General features: G+C 34.7%; 1 protein-coding gene across 1 annotated transcript in view; it reads left to right on the top strand.

The window, feature by feature from the left end:
- Positions 1-19,401, top strand: part of COL11A1 (collagen type XI alpha 1 chain) — a 231,805-nt gene that overhangs the window by 147,462 nt on the left and 64,942 nt on the right. The window contains exons 38-42 of the mRNA XM_069599057.1: positions 130-183; positions 2,852-2,959; positions 3,359-3,448; positions 3,716-3,769; positions 18,823-18,930. Coding sequence (XP_069455158.1) covers positions 130-183; positions 2,852-2,959; positions 3,359-3,448; positions 3,716-3,769; positions 18,823-18,930 — 414 coding nt within the window. The remainder of the gene's footprint in view (positions 1-129; positions 184-2,851; positions 2,960-3,358; positions 3,449-3,715; positions 3,770-18,822; positions 18,931-19,401) is intronic.

Below are 19,401 nucleotides of genomic sequence, written 5' to 3'. Positions count from 1 at the left end.
ATGAGGCAAGAAATTTTTAGCCAAAAGATGGCTTCCTTTTAGAGTGAATTATTCAACTATCTCAGAGAATTATAATTTATGTTTTATGTCCTGGATAGCTTTTATAGTTCTTTTGTTTTTTCTCCTTAGGGATTTCAAGGCAAGACTGGCCCTCCTGGGCCAGGGGGTGTTGTTGGACCACAGGTACATTCCACTACTTATTTCCTAACAAGATTTATCTTTCTGTTTATATTTTAACTTTTGCTAAGTTGCATGAAATTTATTTTATTTTGAGAATTTTAGTATTAATATATTTTATAATTTAAATGGTATTTAAATATATGCAATTTGCCTACATCAAATGAACTTCAGAAAACCATTAGTTAGCTAAAGCAATTTTTCAGTTGCCTGAATGAATAAAAGAAAAAAATAAAATAATGAAAATAAGTCAGAAAGTTCATAATGAAGGTGACACAAAAGCCTTATCATGACATAATTTGCTAAAAACATTAAGATACTTTTTAAATAGATTGACCATTATCTATTTTCAGAGATTTCAGATTCTGAAATGACTTCAGTTTTCTGAGTTTAAATTAAATTTAGGTGTATAATATATTAGAAATATAAATCTTCTAACATAATTCTTCTAAAATGTTAAAATGTGTATTATATTACATCTTTCTTAAAATTTCTGTTTTCTTAACAATGATTTCCATCAGTGATAAAATATGAGTGTGTAATCTTTGAGTGTATATTGATAGAAGTAATGGCAAAGACAAGTAGCTTTTTCAAGAGAGGTGGCAGAAAGAATCTCAAAATTTAAGGTAGTACCCTGAATTATAGTATTAAATACTTGTAGACAATAACTTGTGGGGATAGAAAACAATGTTTTTATTCTGCCATAACATATTGAATGGACAAGACACATTTAGTTTACTCAGCTGGAGTTTTACCCCTGCTACTTACAAACTGTAGCAAAAGAGCCAGAGCAGTAAAGTGTCTTAATTACTTAATTGCTTTAAATAGTCTTTTCTCGGCCTATAATTAGTTCTTAATACTTTGTTATCTCAAAACATTACACACACACACACACACACACACACACACACAACACAGAAACAAAATATGTATCTTCTTTCTAGGAATATGTGTAATAGAAGCAAAAATGAAGAATTCTTGGATTGGCTGATCCTTTTAATTTCAGAGCTCAATCTTGAACCAAAGGAATTTCTGTTTGCTACTTTATCAATGAAAAGACAGTGTCCATGATACTCTTTTTGCATACTTCTCTGTGTGTATATGTTGAGCCTTTCTTTTAATTAATTGCCTATCAATTTTATAAAGCCTCTAAAATACTTTTGTTTTTCTTTATTCCAAATAACTTCAAAACAATTTTCTGTGAAAATTTAACTAAAAGAATGATTCCTATTATGTCACTTATCAACAGAAGTAGAATTAGGGCCCTGACTAGAATGTAAACAGCTTGAGGTTTAACTGAAATTTTCAGATCCTCGCATTTTTGAAAGTTTATCTCTGCCTAATGCAAACATCTGGTTTCTGAAATCATGTCCTTTCGGTCCTCTTACTTTAAGGCATAAAAATAGCAGATGTATTATGATTATGCATCTTCATTGGATAATTTTTCTTCATTGGTCCTTTAAATAAGAAAATTCAATAGCCTATATCAGATTTAATCATATTTTCATGTTAGGACATAGGAAGTGATTTAATAGGAGCAATATTGATTGCAATACTTGATATCCGCTCTTTTTTATTTGTACATTCATGTAAAGCACTGTTCATTTTTGTCTTGGTGATAGCCATTACATTGAAATTCTGATTGATGTTTAAGAAAAACTTCCTTTGGGGAGAAATGCTTGCACATTAATGATAAGTTGAGGGCTTTCAGTAATACATAATTAAAAGAATTTAAATCTAGATAGATATACCCAAATTTGGGGTAGATGTGTTTTTTTTTTCCTAATCCAAGACCAAAAGGTAAGAATCTGTTGCAGTTTTAGAAAAATAAGAGAGAATGATAACCTATAAGCAATTTAAGTAACACACTGGACTGTTTAACAACATTAGCATCTGGAAAATTTCCCTTTATATATTCTTCACTTTATTCTAAGCAGAGATAGAGAGCGACTGGTGACCATTCTCTATTTACACTTGAAAGCTCATTAAAGTCTAGCACCACAGAATGGCACGACTCAGGGGATACATAAATGACCTGACATTTTTCTCTTTGGCATTTGCAGCAGTTTAAGGCAGTGGGCTATTTGTTATAGCCTTTGGCCTGAAGGAATTGCCAGCTGAAATCCATGGTTTTTAGGATCCCCTGACACATTCTCTAGACTATCAAATCAATGTAAATTTACAATTGGAAGGTCTCCAATCATGGAAATTCCAAGGAGAACCACTTTGGTTGTGTCGGTTCCGGGGAACTTGAGCTTATTATCAAGCAGTGAGTCACTGACTAACTACCAGTTTGGTATTAATAATGCCTCTTTTATTTTTAAATTTACTTGACATCTTATATAAAAAGAGGGAAGGAGATGAAATTATAATGATAAAATGGTTTTTAACAATATTTAGACTGACTTCACTCTGAAAAAATCTGGTATTAAACAAAGAAAACAGCTCTTTAAATTTATCTATATATTCCCTTTACACACTCAGATTTTAATCAAGATTATACTAATCTTTCAGACTTCTATCAAGTATTTTACTTTCAATGCTTTATATGCAATTTTGTAGGACACCATGAAAATAATTTGAAAATGATATACCTTTGTGAAAGGGAGTGATATTTGTTATCTTTGCCAAAAAATAAAAGAGAAATCTGATGAAATTTGTTTATCTACTTTAGGGACCAACTGGTGAGACTGGTCCAATAGGTGAACGTGGACATCCTGGCCCTCCTGGCCCTCCTGGGGAGCAAGGTCTTCCTGGTGCTGCAGGAAAAGAAGGTGCAAAGGTACATATACCATGCTGTTGGAATTTTCTTGGCTGAAATCACCCATTTGCTTTCTACTATAGCTTCTCTTTACTTGTCTATAGATTCTCTAAACATTGGTGTAGTATTTAAACGAATGTCAGAAAGATATCTTAGTAAAATATTCAGTTTATTGTACTTCAAGTCATGACTGAACAAAAATATGAGAACATTTAGCTTCATTGACCATAAAACCACCCATTCATGTACACTCAGCTGTAGATAGTGGTTAGTTCATTTTAATGTATGTGACATTCCACACACTACTCTCATCATTAAATGATATTCAAACTTTACTCACACTAGGTTTGAGGTAATTAGCTTTGTTTTTGGGAGCATGTAAGTTTACTTCCTATGATGGATGTATATTATATTCCTTAGGGTGACCCAGGTCCTCAAGGTGTCTCAGGAAAAGATGGACCCGCAGGACTACGTGGTTTCCCAGGTGAAAGAGGGCTTCCTGGAGCTCAGGTATAATGAACATATTAATGAAACATGTAAATAGCATGCAAATAAGATTGCTTTTTAGAAGCATTCTTTTGGTCTCAACTAAATAAAGATTCATGAGTAATTAAAGGGAAATATGTGAGCATATGCACTGATTGTGGAAAAACATAGATCAATAGAAATTTGTGTCTGGAATCACTTCCTAACATTCTCATTATTTCAGTCATACTTCACCTCTTATTTATATTCAATTCGTATCAATTCATTTTCTTTGCTTTTCACTTTTCCCAGGGTGCACCTGGACTGAAAGGAGGAGAAGGTCCCCAGGGCCCACCAGGTCCAGTAGTAAGTATGATTATAAAATAGCCATGCAATCCATAGTTGCAAATTACAGCACTTCTTTCATTACTCTCATGCTGTGATCCCACAGTGTGTGGAAGAGAAAATAAACATATGTCAATCAAATCAGTCAATGCCTGGTCTCTACTAATTGCATGCTCTCATGAGTGCAGAAACAGAGGTGCTTAGATGATTGAAAATATTTATTTTACCGCTGCTGTCAGGAGGTGAAAGGTACTATCTTGCCTCTTGAAATACCTGAGAAAATAAATCATAATTTGTCTGATTCTGAGTACTTGAATTTTATTAATGATTTTTTAAAAAAAAAAAACTCATAAATATGAAAGGCGTGTATCCACTTTATTTGTTATTTAGATTGCATTAGTCATTGTAACCTTATGAAATAATTGGCAAATAAGTAAATATTAGATTTTTATTTTCTTGGGATATGCATCAATCCCCCAGAAAGCACTAAATACAGCCTTTGTTTTTTTCCATAATTTTACCTTCATTCTTATCTGTGAAGTTACCAATAGCCGAGCTATCATTTTTAGTGGTTTCTTCTCATTCTCCCTTTTATTTCACCAATCTAAAAAGCTGAAAGTTGCCTAAACTCTCCTCTTAACTTCCTTATATAACACACGGAAGTCATATTAGCTCCACCTCCAAAATATTTCTTTAATTTGTCCCCCTTTCTCTGTTTCCACTACCATCACCTTTGTTCAGACTCTTTCCTTTCTCGCCTTGCTTAATAGTGTCTTAACCTACCTCCTGACTCCATTTTTACTCTCTTCAGTTGGTTTTGCCCACTGATTCTAGAATTATAGCTTAATGTCAGTTGCTTAGTCATGTTTGACTCTTTGCGACCCCATGTACCATACATAACCCACCAGGCTCCTCTGTCTATGGAACACTCTAGGCAAGAGCCTACCAGGCTCCTTTGTCCATGGAATTCTCCAGGCAAGAATACTGAAGTGGGTAGCCATTCCTGTCTACAGGGGATCTTCCCAACCCAAGGATTGAACCCAGACTTCCTGCACTGAAGGCAGATTCTTTACTGTCTGAGCCACCAGGGAATACACATCCTTAACAGTGCCGTTTTTCTGCTTATACATATGTCATGGTCCCACACTGTCTTTGGAAACCAAACTCCTCATTATGACCAAGAAGTTTCTTCAAAATTTGATCGCCATCACTATCATCTATTTTATTTCCCTGAAAGCCTACATTCTAATTCTACCTGATTTAATGCATTGGACTTCTTGTTTATCATACTAACACAATTTTTACACTTTGCTGAGAATATACTTTTCTTCTTCCAAGAAACCCCATTTTTCCTATCTCTATTTGAAAAAAAATCCTACTCATCTATAGAGATCAAGTTTAAACATTAAATCTCTAAGGTCATCTTTGGACAGTTTGCCTCCATTTCATATATTAGAGAAATTTCTTCACCCTTTGTTTTCTTTGTTATGATTTATATTTTAGAAATTGCATTGGAATATGTTTGGTTGTCTCTTTCATTAAGACTGTAAGTTCCTTGAATTATTTTGGTTCCATTCACAGCACAGTGTTGTCAATATAATCATTCCATATCTCCCTATTTAAATTTATCATACATCCTGATATTGGAGTTAAGTGTGTACAACATGTGAAAGTGAAGTCGCTCAGTCGTGTCCAACTCTTTGCAACCCCGTGGACTGTAGGCCACCAGGCTCCTGCGTCCATGGGATTTCCCAGGCAAGAAGACTGGAGTGGGTTGCCATTTCCTTCTCCAGCGGGTCTTCCTGACCCAGGGGTCGAACCTGGGTCTCCCACATTGCAGGCAGACGCTTTACCGTCTGAGCCACCAGAGAAGTGTACAACATAAAATAATACTAAGAAAATAACAATACAATCTTTGGCAGATTGATTAACATTATATTTAATCTGAGATCATACAAATGTCATGGTACAATGATTATGGTGGTATGGATATCTGATAAAGATTTTTTAAAAAGAAAAATAATATTTAATATTCATAAAAATATAGAACATTTTAAGATACCCTGATAAGTTAGTGGTGGTAGCCCTAGTAGGAAAAATAGTTGAATAAGACAGAAGTGCTTAAACTTGAGCATGATGTTTACATGCATGCTCAGTTGTGTCTGACTCTTTGCAACCCTGTGAACTGTAGCCCACTAAGCTCCTCTGTACATGAGATTATCCCAGCAAGAATACTGAAATGGGTTGCCATTTTCTCCTCCAGAGTATCTTCCAGACGCAGGGATCAAAACCACATTTCAGTGACTCCTGCATTGGCAGGTGGATTCTTTATCACTAAGCCAACTGGAAGCCACTTTGAGCATAGGTAGAATCTTCAAAATTTTCATTGCAATGCAATCTATTTACCCAGAACTTTAGATTCTAAAGTGAATTTTATTTTGTAATATGGATTCATTATTTTTAAGATCAGTGGTGATGCATCTGTGAAACCTGAATCATGAGTACAACATTTAAGTTGTTTTAAGTTATTTTTAGGACCCAAGCAAACATGTTATCCCAGCTCTTTGGACAGTTGAAATTAATATATTTATGAGGTATATAATATGGCCAGGAGATAGAGATATAACAGGATATAAATTGATTATCTGGTTACATTTGATAGAACATAGTAAATATGATTTTTAAAAGGTCTAATATTTATTCATTTAGCATCAACAATTGTTTATTTGGCGATTTCTACATACTTCCCAGTGTACAATTAAGCTGCACAGAATATACACCTTTAAGAGACTTGAAACTAAATAACACTATAAGTCAGGCAGTGATTAAATGCCTAATGATATACAAACAACAAATATTAATTATTCAAGGGCAGGGGAAGAGAAATCAGTAGAAGTGTCAGGCAGGAAGTGGTCCTTGAATTTGACTTCACAGAGTATAGAAGATTACAAAACTATGTAAGATCAATGATAAGAATGATATCAGGAAAGGAATAAGGTGTTTAGGGAACATCTGGTCTTACCAAAGTGGGCATCTTAGAGAAGGACTAAACGATGATGAATTCTTTCTAGGATGCAGGTACTCTGCTACATACTTTGATAGTGTAATGCAAAAATATATGTCATGTGATTGCTGAAGCTCTAAAATGCCAAACTGAAATAATTTGAAGATCAGGAGTTTTTTGAGTAAGTGGATTATGAAAACTACAATAAAGTGTTTCGGAGTAAAAAAATTTAATAAAGTTTTAGGGGAAAAGTTGTCATTAGTGTATAATATATATAGCAAAGAGGATAGGGACTTGTTGAGCATAAAATTTCAGTGATCAATGTCATGATAAAAGAGTGAACTAATATAAGGCAGTAGGAAGTCAGTGGCCAGTGCAGATGGAACAAACACTAGGAAGGCAGGATGAAAGAGAAAATGAAAGTGAAGTCGCTCAGTCGTGTCCAACTCTTTGTGACTCCGTGACTGTAGGTCCCGAGGCTCCTGCATCCATGGGATTTCCCAGGCAAGAATACTGGAGTGGGTTGCCGTTTCCTTCTCCAGGGGATCTTCCTGACCCAGGGATCAAACCCGGGTCTCCAGCATTGCAGGCAGACACTTTAGTAGGACTTATTCCTAAGACTGGATGTGGGTAGTGAGGAAGATGAAAACAGAATGATGACTTCAAGCTTGTGTCCTTGTGGGAGTGACAGTTTAGTGATGCCTTGGTCAATTTCATCTGGTCAGGAACAACGACAAACACTAAACTCTCATATAAAAGCTCAAAGCCTTTTAGTAGTAACAAAAGAATTTAAAACGCTTTTATACTTTGCTGATAGAAATGTTCTACAAATGCTGACTGTGAGTTTATTTATTTGGAATTAAAATCTATTCTTACAATAAATTAACATATCCAAGTCTATAGGCATCAACAAATTAAAATTCTTCTTCAAAGTTGGAAAAGGAACCACTAAAAGGAAAGACATCATCCACATTGATTATGTTTTATGCTATTATAATTTCTATAAAATATTGTAAAGAGATCCATGATGAGGTTCCTACTCCATGAAATAAAAGTGAAGTGAAGGGACTTTCCTGGTGGCTCATATGGTAAAAAAATCTGCCTGCCAATGCAGGAGATGTGGGTTCAGTCCCTCAGTTGGGAAGATCCTCTGGAGAAGGAAATGGCTACCTACTCAAGTATTCTACTCCTACTCCATAACAAATGCTAAACAAGCCTTAGTTTATTCCATTTAAATCAAGTACATGCATGTGAAGTTTGATTTTGAATTTTTTTATTTTAAATTACCAAGATTTAGACCAAAAATTTTTGATTCTCTAGATGAAAACTATAATTTATTCAGAAAATTTGTTAATGGTAATTCTCATTTTTTTTAGATTTATGGTATCATCTTGCTTAGTTCAGTCACTCAATCGTGTCTGACTCTTTACCACCCTGTGGACTGCAGCACACCAGGCTTCCCTGTCCATTACCAACTCCCAGAGCTTACTCAAACTCATGTCCATCGAGTTGGTGATACTGACATCTAATCCTCTGTTATCTCCTTCACCTCCTGCCTTCAATCTTTCCCAGCATCAGGGTCTTTTCCAATGAGTTAGTTCTTCGCAACAGGTGGCCAGAGTATTGGAGTTTCAGCTTCAGCATCAGTCCTTCCAATGAATATTCAGGACTGATTTCCTTTAGGATGGACTGATTGGATCTCCTTGCAGTCCAAGGGACTCCCAAGAATCTTCTCCAATACCACAGTTCCAAAGCATCAATTCTTCAGCTCTCAGCTTTCTTTCTAGCCCAACTTTCACATCCTTACATGACTACTGGAAAAACCAGAGCTTTTAATATGCTGTCTAGACTGGTCATAGCTTTTCTTTTAAGGAGCAAGTGTTTTTAATTTGATGGCTGCAGCCACCATCTACAGTGATTTTGGAACCCCCCAAAATAAAGTATCCCACTGCTTCCATTGTTTCCCCATCTATTTGCCATGAACTGATGGGACTGAATGCCATGATCTTAGTTTTCTGAATGTTGAGTTTTAAGCCAACTTTTTCACTTTCCTCTTTCACCTTCATCAAGAGGCTCTTTAGTTCTTTGCTTTCTGCCATAAGGGTGGTGTCATCTGCATATCTCAGGTTATTGATATTTCTCCCAGAAGTCTTGATTTCAGCTTATGCTTCATCCAGCCCAGTATTTCACATGATGTACTCTGCATATAAGTTAAACAAGCATAGTGACAATATACAGCCTTGACATACTCCTTTCCCAATTTGGAACTAGTCTGTTGTTCCATGTACAATTCTAACTCTTGCTTCCTGACCTGCATACAGATTTCTCAGGAGGCAGGTCAGGTGGTCTGGTATTCCTATCTCTTTAAGAATTTTCCAGAGTTTGTTGTGATCCACACAATTAAAGGCTTTGGTATAGTCAATAAAGCAGAAGTAGATGTTTTTCTGGAACTTTCTTGCTTTTTTGATGATCCAATGGATGTTGCAATTGATAGTAAAAACAATGAGTAAGGAAAGCTGACTTCTTTGTCAAGAAAGATAGTACACTCTATTTTGCAATGTTGATAAAAAATGTGACATTGAAATATCAGAGCTTTTCAATATATTCAGACCCACACAAAGCAAAATATATTTAATAGTCACCCATCTATATTTGTGTGTATCTATTCATTCATAAATTTTTTACATCTATTCTCTTATTCATAATCTATTCATTTGGAAACATAGGCCATACTACTTGTATCACATTGTTATGATAGCCTACAGAAATGGATTCACTGAACTCTGATAGGTCTAGCTATGATGCTATTGGCTTGTATTTAGACAAACTATAATGTGTAGAGTTACATCAACCAAAAGAATCTGTTCAAGGATATGGGACACTTTTATGCAGGGCTCTTATTATGAGTATTCTCTGAAGAAATCTCTTTTTTCTTTTAACTGTTACAAAAATTAAATTTCTTCTTTTTTATGGCTTACAGAAACAAGAAATTCAAGTATGGAACACAGTAGAGAAGATAACTTCTTGCTTTATGACTATTTTGTAACTTTTTGCATTCAATTCTACACAAAAAGTACATATAATGTACCTTACTATTATATAGTGCATCTTATTATAATTACTTTTTCAAAATGCTCAGTTCAGTTCAGTTCAGTCACTCAGCTGTGTCCAACGCTTTTCGACCCCATGAACCGCAGCACACCAGGCCTCCTTAAACATCACCAACTCCTGGAGTTCACCCAAACTCATATGCATTGAGTTGGTGATACCATCCAGCCATCTCATCCTCTGTCGTCCCCTTCTCCTCCTGCCCCCAATCCCTCCCAGCATAAGGGTCTTTTCCAGTGAGTCAACTCTTCACATGAGGAGGCCAAAGTATTGGAGTTTCAACCTCAGCATCAGTCCTTCCAATGAACACCCAGGACTGATGTCCTTTAGGATGGACTGGTTGTCTCCTTGTAGTCCAAGGGACTCACAAGTCTTCTCTAGCACCACAGTTCAAAAATATCAATTCTTCAGTGCTCAGCTTTCTTCACAGTCCTATTCTCACATCCATACATGACTACTGGAAAAACCATAGCCTAGACTAGATGGACATTTGTTGGCAAAGTAATGTCTCTGCTTTTCAATATGCTATCTAGGTTGGTCATAACTTTCCTTCCAAGGAGTAAGTGTCTTAATTTCATGGCTGCAGTCACCATCTGCAGTGATTTTGGAGCCCCCCAAAAATAAAGTCTGACACTGTTTCCACTGTTTCTCCATCTATTTCCCATGAAGTGATGGGATCAGATGCCATGATCTTTGTTTTCTGAATGTTGAGCTTTAAGCCAACTTGTTAACTTTCCTCTTTCACTTTCATCAAGAGGCATTTTAGTTCCTCTTCACTTTCTGCCATACGGGTGGTGTCATCTGCATATCTGAGGTTATTGATATTTCTCCCGGCAATCTTGATTCCAGCTTGTGCTTCTTCCAGTCCAGCGTTTCTCATGATGTACTCTGCATATAAGTTAAAAAAGCAGGGTGACAATATACAGCCTTGACGTACTCCATTTCCTATTTGGAACCAGTCTGTTGTTCCATGTCCAGTTCTAACTAGTCAAGATCTGTTACACTGACTTCATTAACCATCCATGGATCGTAATCTACATTTAGGAAAAGCATAGTCTCTAAACTCGGTCTCTAGTATGAATTTTTAGATTACTAATATTGGTAGTCCTGCTTTTTGCCAATAAAAAGTTACTTGCTTATTTCTTTTTCTTACCTACATTTCTTTATTTTAACATTTCTTATTTATATTATCTTTTAGTTATGTCTTCCTTGTAAGCTGCTTTAAGTCCTTTCCTATGAAAAACTATAATTAAATAATGAATATGCCATTCAATCTATTAAGCTGAAGTTTTACAGATTCATTAAATGGACATTTCCTACATAGAATTTATGGTTTACTGAAGAAGATGGATGTGAAATAAATAAAACAATGTATTAATCTATTAAAAGAACAAAGAAAGGAAGGTAAAAACAATGATTTTTCCCTAAAGGAATTATGTTAGAGTTCAAAATACAAATAAAAATCAGTTTTATCTATGGAAAGCAAGTTTTTTATGAGTTTGACTTAGTCTTGAAGTGTTCAATACTATTTTAGTCCTCTTAGCAAAATACTGGCATTTCATCATCAAAGCTCTCTGAAGGTCTAGCTACTAGGAATATATGCATATTGAGAAGCAGGTTTTAGTGCTCCCACTCAAGCCAAACAAAATTATCCCAATGCGATACTCTTCCTTTGGACTTCTAAAGTCTGGCCTAAACCAAATGCTCTCTGTATGCCTGATGATATACACAAAAGCTGGTAACAGATGCCCAGCAAAGGAGGGCATGTTTTCTCCTCTCAAGGGGTTTACTGACTAAATGGATATCTTGATTCAAACAGAAGGCAGGAAGAAGCAAGAGGCTGAACAGCAAGAGAGGAAGGCAGCACAGCGCTTTTTTCATTTGTTAAACACAAACTGAGTAGGCATTGTATATGTATGTTAACATGCAGTATATACAAATAGATTATGCAAACAAGCTCTCAGATTGCATTTACCACTGATATATTTCATATAACAAATTAAGGCAAATGTATTCCCTAAATAATCTCTCCCTCATATTTTTCTTTCTCTGATAAGAAAAATCCCCTCCAGGACTTTCCTGACAGTCCAGTGAATAAGACTCTGATCTGCCAATGCTGGGGGCACAAGTTTGATCCCTGGTCAGGGAACTAAGATCCCATGTGCTGTGTGGCATTGCCAGAAGATGAAAATAATAATAATTAAAAAAAAACCCTCATTGCAAACATTTATTTCTCTAAAAATGAGGAGAATTTAAAAAAATATAATAGTATGCTATTAAAAGCCCTTTATCCTTACAACCACATTTCTCACTCTCACCCCTACCCCTTAGAAAAGTTGGAATTAATATGGAGAATGTGTATGAGAGGGGCCAGATATGTAGCTGCTAGAAGGTAAATATCCAAGATTTCACAACTGTGCAATGTATCAGTCTTTGTCTCTTTTCTGTGACTTCTATTTCATTACTGTCCTCTGACGATTCTTTTCCTCTCTATGTGCTATTATTTCTTCCTCTTATTGTCTCTTCTTTAGAATTGTATATGCCCTTATCATAATTCCTATTCCACTATTTCCCCACCTCCTATTCCAGAGAACCTTATTCTTTACTGGCACTTTACTTATTCCTCAAACAAGGAGCTAGACAAGTTTTTAGAAGGATTTCACTTACTAAATGGATCACGTGTTAATTCTTTCGAAAGATGAAGTACACTTTCTATATTGGCATCCTTAGACCTTAGGGGGCATGCAAGCAGGATTAATCAAGTAGAGAGGTGGTGTGGGAGCAGTGACTGAAGACTGAGGCATTGTAAGACTTTCACTTAGCCATTCAGTACTTATGTTTTAAACTCTAGTAATGCTTGATATTTTATCTGAATTTTCAGCTTCAGTCAGTTCGGTTCAGTCTCTCAGTCATGTCCAACTCTTTGCTACCCCATGGACTGCAGCACGCCAGGCTTCCCTGTCCATCACCAACTCCCGGAGTTTACTCAAACTCATGTTCATTGAGTCGGTGATGCCATCCAACCATCTCATCCTCTGTTGTCCCCTTCTCCTCCTGCCCTCAATCCCTCCCAGCATTAGAGTCTTTTCCAATGAGTCAACTCTTCGCATGAGGTGGCCAAAGTATTGGAGTTTCAGCTTCAGCATCAGTCATTCCAATGAATATTCAGGACTGATTTTCTTCAGAATGGACTGATTGGATCTCCTTGCAGCCCAAGGGACTCTCAAGAGTCTTCTCCAACACCGCAGTTCAAAATCATCAATTTTCAGCTTATCTGATCTCAAATACATGTAATCTGGAGAGTGAGAATTACTTCAAACTAGTTTTGCCATGAAGATTAACTTGGCTTTAAAAAAAGTGCTAGACTTTTTTTCTTTTTTTGCTTCTTACTTGTGTAGCTAGCTCTGTTCCTAAGAACTTGTATTTATTTATTTTTTTTCTTCTCTCTAGTGGGATGCCTTTTAACTGAATATAGATGAGATGATTTCTCTGATTACCTTTTTTCCTTTACAAATGCTCCTCAGAATATGAAACACCTAGTGAACATAACAGAAAATATTTATCTGGTGTTCTCCTGTGTGTGAAGACTTAGAAAAATAATCACTGTTCTCACTGCTCCAAGGAAATAAGCTGATGCTGTTGACTTTTATTGTATTACCATTGCAAAGTTTAGGGAAGAGGACTTCAGAAGACGATAAAGCTAACACAAACTTAAAGAAAGGTCACTGATTAGAAAAATGTAAATTCCTCCATCTTTAAAAAATAGGCAAATGTCCAATCTTGAGTTAGTGCTTGCTATTTAGTATTAAAGTAACAGAATACTTAATGATATTATGGCCATCATAATTTTTGTAATTCCTTACACACCTTTGCTGTGCTAAGCCACTTCAGTTGTGTCTGGCTCTGTGACCCTGTGGAGCCTGTCAGCTCCTCTGTCCATGGGAGAAATAGGGGAGTGGGTTGCCAGTTCCTTCTCCAGGGGATCTTCCCCACCCAAAGATGGAACCCACATCTCTTAAGTGTCCTGCACTGGCCCGGGGGTTGGTTGCCACTAGTGCCACCTGGGAAGATTTTAATTTCTCTTGTGTCCATTGCAATTTAAATTGAGGAAATATTTTTGCAGCTTGTAGCCTCTTTTTCTCTCCAGTTAAGCAGTTTTGATGGGACAGTATCACTGCTATATTGTTGAGTACGTAAACAAAGTGTTAAATTAGGATTAAATATACTGTTTTGTGGGAAAAATTCTGTACTTAACAATGTGGTCTTAGATATACTGCATATCAATTTTTAACTTACTTTTCTCTTTTATAAAATTTCACTTCTATAGTCATTTGAGATTGCGTATCTACTTTTGAATTAAAGCTGTTCATGTACAGTACTCCGACATCTGTTGCATTCAAAGTTTAAGACAGACTTTAGATGTATCAATACATTAATAGCAGAAAAAAACAGAGGGCAAATTATTGTTGTTTCCATTTTATTGAGAGAAAATTGAGCCAAATAAAATTTAATCAGTTTATTCAAGGTGGGAAAACTAGTGGTTTCAGTGCTGAAAAGGAAAAGATCATATATACAGTTGACACCTTTACTTAGGGCTTGCTATGTGCCAGTCAGAACTTGAAGGGCTGTAGATCAATATAAAAAACAAGCAAAACTGTTACCTTTGTGAGACTATCATGATCCATTTAAACTATGTTTAAACTCAAAGTATTCCTCTTAGATGTAATCGTTCATTTATCTGACAAATATAAAGCTCTCTGTTCTTCACTATAGCCAGTTATAGAGCAATGCAATAAATTCTGTAGCTATAAATGTCTATACTTAATGGAAAAATTGCATTTACAGTGTGAATTTCTTAAGGGCTGATACCTGCCATAATACATTTTGTATTCCATCTGAGTCACAAGAGAGTAGAGTCTCTCTATATTTTTGTTAAATGTGTAAATGGTTCTCTTTTTGATAGTGGGTTTAAATTTTCATTTTTAATGAACTTTCTTAACTGATTCAACTGGGATTAAAGGATTCATAAGACTTATTCTTTTAAAAGATGACTTGGGAATATTTAAATAAGATTCATAAGTTTGTAATAGCATGTGTTTAATCAGTAGGTATCATCAGAGATTTTCACTTTTCCATTTATAGATATGTAATATAAAATCATTGTAGAATATGCTGTTATCAAAAATATATAGACATAGTAGATTTGAAATAACTAATGGGAAAGGAAATTGCAGTTGCACTTTAGGGCGCAAATATTCATTGGAAATGTCTCTTCTTGTTTTAATCCACTGTTTCATAGTTAATGAGCTGTGACAAGATTATAAGCAATTTTTTTTAACTTCAAGGAAGCAAAATGTTTTTATTGTTAATCTTACTGCAGGTTTCACAAGCAAGATGGCAATCTGAAATTTAATATTAGGAATGCTTCAGGGAGTAATTAAAATAGTAAAGTTTGCAATAAAGATAGTATATTATATCTACCAACTATACATATTATCAATGATTCAAATTAGCATTATTTCTCTGCTTGATATATGTGAAAATATTTATTTGCTTCTTTTTGGATATTAAATATACTTCACTACAAAATAAACAAGCATTCTTTTCTTAAATAAAAGCTGTGAGTTATTTTCATGTGTCAATTATAATGTGTCCTGTTAAGATAATACATATTTCTCAATTATATACCACATCCTCTGTGGAAAGTATATATTCAATTGATATTCATCTGCAAATTTGATAAATTTCTACTGACTACACATGAGTTTATTTAGGAATTAAATTTTTTAACATATCCATAATTTATAAAAGACCAGTGCATATATCTAATCATATCATTATGTTCTTAAGTATATTATTATTTATAGTTATGTAATATATACAGTTATTATTTTAAGCTTTAGAAATCAAATCATGAGTATTTACAGGACAAAATTCAGTTACAAATGCTATATTAATGCCTTTAGAAAATAATAGTAGAAAACTTAGGATACAATGGTAACTGTGTAAGGAATATTTAGAATGATGTCTCATGATTTAAATTCTTAGAATAATACAACTTTGGAGAGAGGAGGTTGTCATCCTGAGCATAAAGAATGGTTGGAATTTTAACAGTACAGGAAAAGACCAAGGACTGTCCAAGGTAGAAGATAAATGGGACCAAAAAATCAGATGTAAAAATGGGCATGTCGTCTTAGAGGGATAATGAGAGATTTAGTATTTTCACATAGAAACAATTTTCACAAAGAAACAATTTTCACGTAACAATCTAAAATGTAAAGTAAAATAAAAAATTTATTGAGTGTGATTATATTAATATTTTTCTGAGAAGATAAAGGATAAATATGTTCTCAAAAAATGCATCAACTCAAACTATTTAGACTTCTGTATATTTGTTGTTGTTCAATTTCTAAGTCTTATCTAACACTTTTTGACCCCAAGGATTGCAGAATGCCAGGCTTCACTGTACCTTACTCTCTTGTGGAGTTTGCTCAAATTCATGTCCATTGTGTCAGTGATACTATCTAACCATCTCATCCTCTACCACCCTCTTTTCCTTTTGCCTTCTATCTTATTCAATATGAGGGTCTTTTCCAGTGAGTCAGCTCTTCGCATCAGGTGGCCAAAGTATTAGAAATTCAGCTTCAGCATCGGTCCTTCCAGTGAATATTCAGGATTGATCTCCTTTAGAATGGACTGGTTGGATCTTCTTGCAGTCCAAGGGACTCCCAAGAGTCTTCTCCAACACTACAGTTCAAAGCATCAATTCTTTGGTGCTCAGTTTTCTTTATAGTCCAAGTCTCACATCCATACATGACTATTGGACAACCAGAGCTTGACTAGACAGAACTTTGCTGGCAAAGTAATGTCTCTGCTTTTTAATACGCTGTCTAGGTTGGTCATAGCTTTTTTTCCAAGGAGCAAGTGTCTTTTAATTTCATGGCTACAGTTGCCATTTACAGCAATTTTGGAGCCTTTCCCCGCAAAACGTCTCTCAATGTTTCCATTGTTTGCCCATCTGTTTGACATGAAGTGATGGGACCAGATGCCATGGTCTTAGTTTTATGAATGTTGAATTTTAAGCCAACTTTTTCACTCTCCTCTTTCACTTTCATCAAGAGGCTCTTTAGTTTTTCTTCAGTTTCTGCCATAAGGGTGGTGTCATCTGCGTATCTGAGGTTATTAATATTTCTCCCAGCAATCTTGATTCCAGCTTGTGCTTCATCCAGCCTGACATTTCGTATGATGTACTCTGCATATAAGTTAAATAAGCAGGGTGATGTATAAGACAGAAATACTTTGTAATCCTCTGCAATCAAGGAATAGTTCAATAAAAGTGAATAGGTGCTACATTTAGAGAAATTCCAATTCGATAGCCCCTGAGAGTTGTTAATGTCTTCATTTCTGAGAAGCAATGGGTGGCTTTGTGGAGTAAAGCCCAGGGAAGAGTCCTTGGTCAAGGTTGCTATTGACTAGTTCCCTGATTACTGGAAGGACACTTAACTTCTTATGTTCCTCATCTTTTAAGACTGCTATTCTATTCCTGGGCTTCCCTGATAGTTCAGTTGGTAAAGAATCTACCTGCAGTGCAAGTAGACCCCGGTTTGATTCCTGGGTCGGGAAGATTCTACAGCTACACCAAAAGCTCCATGGAATCTTTCTGGGAGTAAAGTGACAAATAAATGTTAAACTGACTTTTAAATTGTAAAGTACTATGTTAACACAAGTTGTTGTCATTATCATTGTTTTTATGTTCATATGTAATTAGTGTCCTAGCTAATAAAAATAGAAATTAGAACAAAGTCAGCAATTCATATTTGTAAAATAAAATTATTTCTAATTACATAGGCAGAATAATATTAGTTAAAAATGTGAAAGTACTGCATTTTCCAGCTTTTTAAATCATTTGAGTTTTCAAATGATGATATTATCTAAACTTCTTAATTATTAAGGGAATCTGCTAAAAATCATATTTTCTAATATTTCACATTTAGTTCAATTCTGAATTAAAAGAATAAATTATAACTTTGAATTTAATCCAAAGACATTATTCTTGTTACCTTTCATTTGAATTTGAATGAAATTTGAATGAAATTTCAGTTTTCATTTGAAAATTAAAGATGGTAAAAGGTTAACTTTTGAGCTTTATATGACTTAGTAGATCTATGTTTGCATTTCTTTTATTTTTGCTTTAAATAATACTTTTTTAAAATGTTTGATAAGATAATTAACATGAAGGCAGAATCCACACTTAAATTTTACATATTAGGTATTCTTAAAGCAAAATAAATAAAAACATATGGCATCTATTTTGAAATTCAAATGGATATATCTACTCAAATGTGAATTATCTGTCTAGTATTCATAATAAAACCAAATGATCCCTATAGGACTCTAAGATAAATTTAAGGACTTATTTTCTTGGAAAAAGTCCAAGCTCTGGGATAGTGATTATTAAACTTTATTATGTAAAAAATTATATTTGTACATTAATGCAGTGACAATTTCTGAACTTATTTTTAAGACTTAGACATTGTGATTGAGTGAGTTTAATGTGAAGTACAGAAATCATTTTGAAAATGTTAGTCTTAGACAGTGTAACCTGCCAATTCATGATAATGCAGGGAGAAAATTATATAGTAAGGTACCATTGCATTTATGTCTTATAAAGCATTGTGAACAATTAGGAACACTCAAATGAAAAAGAAAATGTCTAAAATGTTAAGATATATTATTTTGAAATACTTTTCTTCCTATCAGTATTTCTTAACTTTAATATCTGTGCTTAATATTGGGGCTAGAATTTAATCTTTTAAATTGTGAGTATTATTCTGAGATTTTAAATTATCTGAAAGTGACTTTTATGTTATACAAACTATAAAATGTCAATACTGAATAAGTGATTCCTAAGTATCTCTTTTTCCATCTTTAATAACAAAATACCTTTTTTCCCCTACATTAGGGCTCACCAGGAGAACGTGGATCAGCAGGAACAGCTGGCCCAATTGGTTTGCCAGGGCGGCCAGGACCCCAGGGTCCTCCTGGTCCAGCTGGAGAGAAAGGTGCTCCAGTAAGTAATTTCAAGGAGGAAATATATTATACTGCCACCCTGCACAAGTTATTACTTTTTATTCAAGGATGTTAGCTCTTCATACTCCATTGCATTCTTCCTGCGTATGTGCCTGCCATGTAAACACACTTCTTTTTGTATTCATAATACAGAAAACTTCAAATTCAATTAAGTAAGATGACATTTTCCACACCTTATGAAATCCTAATACCTGTGAGGGAATTGGATATTATTAATGTAAAAGCTTCTGATTTTGCTCCTTTTAAAAGTCCTTTTAAAATTGGACTTTTGATTAAAACTGTACTTTACAGCATGGAGTTAGAAAAATGAGCACTTTTCACTCCTATACAAAACTATATTTCATTTCCAATATACAACTTCATTTCCAATCACTTTCATAGTCTATAAGTGAAGTACATAGGAAGTGGCTGCCCTTTTTTATGTAATTTATGTTTTGATCTACAGTGAAAG

Source organism: Ovis canadensis, chromosome 1 (genome assembly GCF_042477335.2).
Source record: "Ovis canadensis isolate MfBH-ARS-UI-01 breed Bighorn chromosome 1, ARS-UI_OviCan_v2, whole genome shotgun sequence".
Taxonomy (NCBI): Eukaryota; Metazoa; Chordata; class Mammalia; order Artiodactyla; family Bovidae; genus Ovis; species Ovis canadensis.
Note: the sequence above shows the minus strand (reverse complement) of the source record. Positions and strands in the feature narration are given on the sequence as shown.